The 9,333-nt window shown below is 25.3% G+C and overlaps 1 protein-coding gene across 2 annotated transcripts; it reads left to right on the top strand.

Moving 5' to 3' along the window:
• The first annotated feature begins 311 nt into the window (after positions 1 to 311).
• On the top strand, positions 312 to 8,381 carry LOC135929105 (putative uncharacterized protein DDB_G0282133). Of its 2 annotated transcripts, XM_065465613.1 has the most exons (7): positions 324 to 651; positions 1,394 to 2,214; positions 2,818 to 2,840; positions 6,368 to 6,478; positions 6,701 to 6,823; positions 7,166 to 7,222; positions 7,635 to 8,381. In XM_065465613.1, the coding sequence occupies exons 1-7, from the start codon at positions 538 to 540 to the stop codon at positions 7,715 to 7,717; spliced, it is 1,332 nt and encodes a 443-aa protein (XP_065321685.1). In that variant the 5' UTR covers positions 324 to 537; the 3' UTR covers positions 7,718 to 8,381. The 2 variants fall into 2 exon arrangements, with proteins under 2 accessions (XP_065321686.1, XP_065321685.1); XM_065465614.1 differs by lacking the exons at positions 7,166 to 7,222; positions 7,635 to 8,381 and adding an exon at positions 6,942 to 7,038 and having other exon boundaries at positions 312 to 651.
• The last annotated feature ends 952 nt before the right edge of the window (positions 8,382 to 9,333 follow it).

Genomic DNA, 9,333 nt, shown 5'->3' with positions numbered 1-9,333 from the left:
AAGATATTTTAAAAGCTTTTCAAATTTATTTTCAAGTTTAAGGCCAAATATCATATGACAAATAAATTTTAAAAAACTTTAAATAAAAAACATGTGTTTTGTTTTGTCTTAAAATTTTATAAGATTTTAAAATAGGAAAATATTTTTTAAAAAAGTTTTTTATATTTTAAATCTAATCTTTTTAGATTTATTGGAAAAGTTTTAAGATCAATAACATTTCTGAGATCTTTACTTTTACGATTTCAGAAATAAATAGGAAATAAATACTTTTCGTATGGCAGTTGTTTAATTATGTTTGATGGATTAATTTTAATACGATAATTTGTTGGTTTGGTTAAACTCAAACTTATTTATGAATAATATGTTGACTTCATTCATCAATAATAATTCCCTCCTCATTTTATATTATGTATTAAATTGATAATCGGATAAATAAAAAAAGCATTCTAAATAAGTTCATTAGATTACCACAAATTTATAAATATTTTTTTAAATAAACTCTTCATTTGTCAATGCTAATTTCAAATCATAAAAACCATGCAAAACGTCGATAATCACAATTCTGATGCTTGTGTAGCTACTATATCTAACGTATTAATTCCTCCCCCACTCCCTGGAACAGTCGGAGCACCGAATAAGGCTAAATTCCGAGTAAAACATCAACATTTATCATTTCCTAATTCGAATTTTATATTATAATAAAAATTGTCATATTTAAAAATAAAAGTGATGACTTAACTATTTTTAATATTAAGAAATTTGATAGTTTTAATGAGAGGTTTCCAACAATAATAATAAAAAGTGAATCATATGGCGTATAAAATTATATATTAACTCTAACTTGAAAGTATTCAAAGTTGGCAATTTTTATTCCCCAAAACAAATAAAATATTTTCTATTCTTAAATGGTATGCGTTTTTTAAATATATTATATTGTACAGACTATTTTGTATAAAAATATATGTTCCTATTTCGATCTTTTTTTTTGGTTGTACTTTATGTTCTGACAACATTCTTTCTTACTTTTCAAATAATGATTTGATTCGCTAATTTTCTTTTCATTTTATTTAAATAATTAATAACCAAGTAAAAATATTTTATAATCACAATTATATCGATTATATGGTTTGATTTGATATACATGGCCGAATGTTACTATAATTGATTTTAGTATACTTAGGCTTACGCTAAATTAAATATCCTTCTCTCTAGAGAGTTAAAAGCATTTTATTGCTATAAATTGTATATAATTGCCGGAAAATCTATTTTTTATAACTTGCAAAGTGGTTTTAAATTTGTATTATACCTATTAATTTTTTTTTATTTATTAAATATTTTTGAGTTATTTTTATATTCTTTTTTTTCATATTATTTTTGATTTTTTTTTAATTAGCCTTCGAATACTCATTATAACGACAATGACGAACTTAACAGAGATTCTACCCAAAAAGCGCAAAGAATTCTTGAACAAGTTTTGAGTAAAGCAGCTTCAGCCCCACCTGATCATAAACCCTTTACTTACACCCCTCATTTAGATGAGTTAAAAGCTGTAAGCAAAAGATGGAAAAAGTTTTCAGATGAAGATTATTCAACAGCTACACCCGATAATATATCATATAAATATAATCATAACGAACCTTCACATATTCCTTTAAAATTAAATGTTTTTCCTGGTGGGTCAGCTTCATCATATTCTAATAAATATAGTCCTGATAATAATATATATTTAAATTGTCAAAATGTTCAAGAAAACCATAATTTAAATACAAGAACACATACTCTAATGAATAATAAGCCTTCCATCTACCCTAACAATATGAATATATGCGCTCAACCCTATAAAGCGCATGCAGATAAAGATATAACATACAATTACTTCAACGAAAAACCTTTAAATAATCCAGGAACATCATTAAATTTTTTACATTATGATAAATACTCTATAGATGACAATAGCAAACAATTAAATAAAGAAATTTATTATACACCCAATGATACAAATACAAATGTACTCAACATTAAATCGGCTTACAACCCAGACTATCCTTTAACTTTTAAAAAGGATAGAGAGGAAGATTCAAACAAATATGATTATTATAACGTTCCCATAAATGTAACATACACAGTTAAACCATTTTTCATTGAAAAATTCGATAATAAATACGACGACACTAAAAATAAAGAGAATAATAATCGATCATCATTTTATAATAAGTAAATATTATACAAATGTTTATTTACAATCAGATTCCATTTTATGTCAGTTAGTCTTAAGCATTCGGCTATAGAGGGTTCCCAGGCGTTTTTGACAGGTCCTTATTCAGATAGAAAATTTTAAAAATAGAAAAATAAATAATTGAAAAAAAAATCGCTTGTTGAACTAATTTTTTTATATTTTTGAGTTATCGAACTTATGAGAAGCAGCCCCTTTGCCCAGCCGATACGGGCCAGTTTTTACTCAAATTATATAACCCATTCTGCTTATCATTGAGCTTTCCAATTTATAGAGCAATTAAGCCTTCGATTTTAACCATTTATCATAAATATTTTAGAGCTTTCGATTTTAAATTGACAGCCTGGATCTTTAGTCTTTTGGTAAAACTCGTGCCATAACATATCTCTAAAAATAAATCAAAAACTTCAGCATTCATAAATAACTCAATATTTTTAATTAACACAATTATATTTACTTTAAAAAGAAAGTAATAATTGTTTAAAATAAATATATTTTATATTCATTTTTTAACAATAACGAAAAATTATATAAAAATAAAATCATCATATGCCAATGCGAATTACGAAACTCCGTCCTTTCAGGGATTCTAATTCTACAAAGTCAAGTAAATTTTTGTTTAACAATAACATTTATTATACGCAGACATAAAATAACGTGTACCCATTAAATCCCAATGTTCCAATAATACACTTTTAAGGATGAGGAATGTTTTCATTTTTAGTGAGTATAGCTTTAGAAATCACTTTTATAAAATGATGGTAAAAATTTTTTTTATTAGATTTCTAATAGATTTTTTTTGTAAAAATTAAAAATATTGATCATTTTTAAATAAAAATTTTAATGCATCCAATTAAAACAAAAAAATCCAATATATGCTTATTGCGGATATCATCATTCAGCATGTTCGAAAATTATAAGGTAAAATATTTCATTTGTTCCAAAAATAAACATTGGGATTATTTTTTCAAATTATATGTTGAGATTTTCTCATTTAAAAAGTGTCTTAGACCAATTACCTAATCGTTAGTCCAGATGAGAATATTATCCTTTTGCCACTAGACTATATAAGTAATAATGCGGATGAAGAGGGTAAGGGTGATGACATTTGGTCATGACATATGGAAATGGAAATAGTTTAGCAGAAAAAAATATATATATTATTAAATTTTTCCCACTCTCCAAATACCAAAAAATACCTTTCAATATCAATAGTGGAAATTTATTTTTTTGTATTCTAATTCTTTATAATAAAGTTAATTCCGCGACAAAATTTTAAAAATAAAAAGAAATATTACTTATTGTCTATTTAAGAATTTGTAAATCAATTTTTTAAAAAAATATGAACTTCTGGCTTAAAATAAGCAGGATTGCCAGATTCATTCAAACAAAAAGCGGGAGAATTAACTATAATTCAAAAGAAAAAATTTTATAACAAATAATCCTGGTGAATATTTCTTTCAGTAAAATAAAGGAAGGATAGTATATATTTTTTTTAAGTAAATATTTTTATTTATATTTTTCAGAGATTTTATGTTAATAATTAAATTTTTATTTTTTATTATATAAATCTTAAATTCTTTACAAGTATTATTAAAATAATGTTTGATCATTAATTCCGCTTCTAAAGCTGATAAAGATAAGTCTTTCAGCTAGAAATTTATCATTAAACTAAATATGCGCTCTGAACCAGCGTTTGAATGTGGTTACGAGATCATAATATTGCATATTATAACAAAATTTGCAATATTCTTTGAAAAAATGTACACATTTGTTTTCACGAACCAAATTCAATATATTATTATTTTGTTCTATAAATATATTTATAGCAACGAATTCCTGGAATAATTCATCGAATTGACATCTTTTATATTAAAATTGATTATTATTAATTCAACTTCCTCGAATTTAAATTCATTATCGAACCTCTTAATACTTAGATTCCCTAAATTCATATTTTTTTTCTAAATACGAAATGATTATTTTAACGAATTTATTAACTTCATTTTGAAATGATGCGATTGATCTTTATAAAATTTTGTCTTTCGACAAAGTCATAAAGATATTGATAACTTGGGTTTTTAAAGTTGTAACTAATTTATTCACTACTAATGTCACTGCAATTGAATTTTCTGATTGCAATTTTTTTACAACGTTATTAATAACTAGGCTTAAATAAACCTCGGCCATTACATTTGAAAAAAATAATTTTAATATTGGGATTTTTTTTGAGATAAAAAATAAGATTTAACAGCTAAATAATTATTTATTAAATTATTTGAGCCGGTATTAATGATAGGCATAGTTGGAACAATTCATAGAAATTCTGACCATTCAATATCAATATCGAGAATCTATAAAAATTTTTAAAACATATACCCTGTTTGTGAAACTGCTGAATTCGGCATTACATTTCATAACAATTATTTCTATGTCTATTGATAATGAAGCATGTCTATTTTTTTCTGTATTGTGAATTGTATGGCAAAGACAGGGATGATATTTTCATTCAAAACGAATAATTCCGTCATTACACTTTGCCTTTTCCGAAATTCACACTTACAGCTTAAAAAGACATTTGTATTTGATAGTAAAAGGTTGCAATTTTCATGGCTCAGCACAAGTATAGACGTAATATCCTTCAATTTCTCCGAATGGTTTGTTTCTTAGTTTCAGGACCTATCATATTTAACACCATTTTTGAGACTTTTATTCTTATACCTTTTATGCTATGGGCTATTTTTGAAAAAGGAAAGATGATAGGCAATAAGTTTAAGTGAATGTTTTATCGTGTGATCCGTTTCTACTATTGCAGTATTATCATCACATAATTGATTGTTTTTAAGTATACTGTTGGATATTATTTGATGTATCCTTATTTTTTAAATTGAATATATATTTTGCCTTGTTGAATGTTTTTTTACAACATGGACTCTTTCATGGCGGATATTAAATTTTGTATTGCATATTAAAATAAATGGAATTCGAGGTTTTAGATGTGATTTAAAAACTATTTTGGATGTTAAACTTGTTTATTGAAATTTTTATATAATTTAAATTAATGGAATAAAATTGGCAAAAAATGGAATATCAGGTGAAAACTTTAAATCAAAAATTATTAGGGCATATAAAACTGTTAAAATTTTAAATAATAATTGTTTACTTCTAAAATATTATTTATATAGATTGATTTTAAAAAATTTTAAAATACTTATTGCACATTTACATAGAATCATTTTCATTATCAGTTTCAGAGGAAGTAATTATTATATGACTTATCATAATAGTTTATTTTAAAATAAAAAGATTTAATATTATTACCTTATTTTAAATTGATAAGTTTTGGAGATCGATTTATAAAAAAACGGGAGAATTTTTTTTGAAAAATCGGGGAAAAGCATAAATCAATAGACGGCGTGTTTTGGAATAAACTAATGTAAAAAATAGGGAAATTACTCCAAAGGCGGGAGATCTTGCAATCCTGATTGAATAATTTTATGAGGTTTATATTATATTTTTAAAACTAAGATGAAGGTGATATACTGTAATAAATTTTTTTTTACTTAAAAAACAAATGATTTCTTATCTTTTGATGAAAGAGTATTCTTTTCTTATAATAAATGCCCTCATATTATATAAATTAATTTTTTTTACGATTTTGATAACATGTTAGCTGGCATGATTCACCTTAGTTTTAAGTTGAATTGGCCTTATATAAATTTAGCAGGATCCAAAGGGGCAACTAGATAGGCCAATGATAATATTGAATAATCTTTTACCAAACAAAGATACGATAGCCACAATACATCAAAAACGTCATTAACTATAGAAAATTTCTTTAATAAAAAAATGACTAATTATTTGAGCCACTCGAGATTTCGCTAATAGAAGTACAAACCTTTGTGCCATCTATGATCAAAATCTTCAAGCTTGAGTAATATTTTTCGGGATAAAATATTTATTGCTTTTTATCAGTGTTTTTTTTTTGTTTTTGATTTGATATTTTATTGTTCAGATGACATGCTTAATATGAATAAATAAAAAATATATATTTCGGAAATATTGGGATTTAATGGGTATTTTTTAATATTAAAATTGTATATATTTTTACCATTAACACTAACTAATAAATAGACTCTGAGCCATATGAAGGTCATTTAAGTCCTAAATCTTGTGAACGTGATATACCTATTCAAATTATCAAGGAAATAGGTACAAGCTCCTGCAATGTCATTCCAACTAAAGGTATATTATATTATAATATTTATTATTTATAGGGGTAGCAGGATTTCCTTAAGGGAAATTTTTGGGTGGTTTTCCTCTGATTTTATTAGAATTATAGTCCCTCTTTTTAAAGGTCTTATGCAAGTTACTTTTTTTTCATTATTTTTAAAACTTATATAATAAACTATTAAATTATAAATTCCTATTTTTTAATAAATAAATGTTTTTCGTTGTCTAATTCAGTTATTAAAAATGATTCTGGGACCGATGTATTGAAAAGGGCAAAATCGCACGAATTAATAGCTAGTCTTATACCAGACAAGAACGGCGACATGTTATGGCACATCACTAAAATATCATCTGATAGTAATTGAATAATTCATTATTATTATTTAATTTTAAAAATATGGTAATTTATTTAATTTAAATACTTTGTAAACCTTTATAACATTATAAATAAGAGTGATTATAATTTCTTAACAAGGGTATCATAAATATCATCTGGTATAAAGAAAACTATGGAATGCACATTTGGGGCCTGATTTTCATGAAAATAATAAATAAGATAAACATTTTATTATTGTAATATAAATTTTAAAAAATAGTTTTCCTTCCACCTAGTTACCATCTATGTGAAAATCTGGTTACCAGTGATAGTTTAGGATAAATTAATCAATCATTAATAATTTGAGTTTTTTATTTATTTAGTTAATCCAGGAAATAATCATTATCATGAAGATCAAAGAAATCGTGAGCCACATCAGGGTATTTTTTAAAAAATAATTATACTGAATATTATTATCACATGTTTTAAGTCAGTTAGAGAAAATTTAAGAAGATTATAAATGTAGGAAAAATTGCCTGCACAATAAACATCATTAATCTTAAATTATATTTGGGGAGAGAGTAGGTTCATTTTAAGTTATTTATGGGCCTAAACGGTAATATTTTATTAACTTAATTTCTATATATGAGTTTAGTAAAGATAGGAGGACTCATTAATAAACTCCAGATTATATTGTATACTAATGATAATGGCACCCTCTCCCCTTCCACACCCAAAAAATTTATTTTTTGAATCAAGGGGACTTTATATCAATAACCAAAACTTTTTTAAATTAGATAATAACTGTTTTATATTAAAATATACCTATTCTTAAAAAAAAATTTGATAAAGCTATAAATGTTGGGAGAGACGCATACTTTTATAACAAAATAAGTCCTAGACAAATTATGGATGAAGGAACAACTGATTTTTGAAGCTTTTATCATTAACAAACAATATAACATATAGTAAATGGTAAATCTCGCATCAAATTCCTATTTTGAAATTTAGTTCTATTTATATTGTGCATATTATTGGTAGAATGTATAATTATTTTCATATTAATATATAATTTTCGAGATTTTAATTATAGTATTTATTTCAAACTTGAAAAAATTATATTTAATAATAAACTCCGAAATTTTGCTATGAAATTGTGAATCAATATTAATTTAACCCTTTATTATTAATTAAAATTAATTCAAAATTGTCGGAAATTCATAGGGTTAGGTACTTCACAAGGTAGAATACATTTTCGGCAAATAGTTTTTAAAAACATGCGTTTTGGAACAGGAGCAGACTGGCGACGCTACGGCCTCGTGGGCATTTTTTATAGCGGCCTCACTTTTATAGGGGCTTAGCCCCCATATTTTTTATTTGGCGGGTCTTCTGCCCGCTTTTGCCTGCCTTTGGCCGGGTTCTTTTAAATGGCTTCTTCGAATTTTATTACTTCTTATTTTTGAAAATAGGCAAACGATTTACATTTTTTTTAAAAAAAGAATAATGAAACGATAATCATATATTTTATTTTAAAACATTGCACATCTAAAATCATATTCATCGCACATATATATTTTATATTAGATTTACAACGATATTGCACTATAAAATCAAATCATACATCACATGTTAAATATAGAATAATACATACTTAATAAATAAAATCAATCGCACATATAAAATTATTCCAATAATACAATATTGCACAGAGAATAAAATTGCTGCACTTATAAAATCAGACACCGATCATATTATAGATATAAATAAGATTTAAATAAAAGAATTAATATATAATGTTCTCTCGCAATCAACCAGCGTAAATGATAAAGTTAAAATGTATTCATATGCCAAAAATAAATTAGCGTATGCATTTATATGCATATTGTATCTTTTAAGAATTTCATACACGCATATTAAACACTTGTTACATCTATTATCACACTATGAATTATTATCATTTTGTAATATTCCACTTCATATGACTCCTCACTTGTACATACGATATCATCGTCTATTTCATTTAATTCTGCCACTAAATTTTGAATACCCTGGCAAATGAACACAATTCATTACGTAATTTAACACTCGATATATTTCCCAATTGTGCCATTTTTTTCAAGGCCTTTTCAGAAGAAATACCTTTACTATTTATTTCATCAAAATGCCTTGGATGCAAATATTGCACATAAAATAAGCTCTTTATTCGCAGAAAACCGTTCCGACAAGCTGTTTATAATTTGATCAATTATAGGACGAAATACTTCGACCCTATAAAGGTCAATCGATATATGAGGACGTTCATCTTGGCCTTCGACACTATATATTCTCTTCGCTCGTCCTATTCGATTTTTTGACAGAGCAGTCTGTACCCAGATACTCTCTGGGAGCTTTAAATATGAAAGTGTTTCATTTAAATTAAAAGCCATTTTTATTGCTTTATTTTATCGATGTAATAGTTATCGATGATACAGAAGACTTAGCATCTTCTATCATTTTCCATGGTGACAAAATATCTAAATTCTTAGTTTGAAGATATTAACAATGGCCCCAT

The sequence above is a fragment of the Gordionus sp. m RMFG-2023 genome, chromosome 4, assembly GCF_954871325.1.
Source record: "Gordionus sp. m RMFG-2023 chromosome 4, tfGorSpeb1-WG-v2, whole genome shotgun sequence".
Lineage (NCBI taxonomy): Eukaryota > Metazoa > Nematomorpha > Gordioida > Chordodea > Parachordodidae > Gordionus > Gordionus sp. m RMFG-2023.
This window is presented reverse-complemented; position numbering and strand designations above follow the sequence as displayed.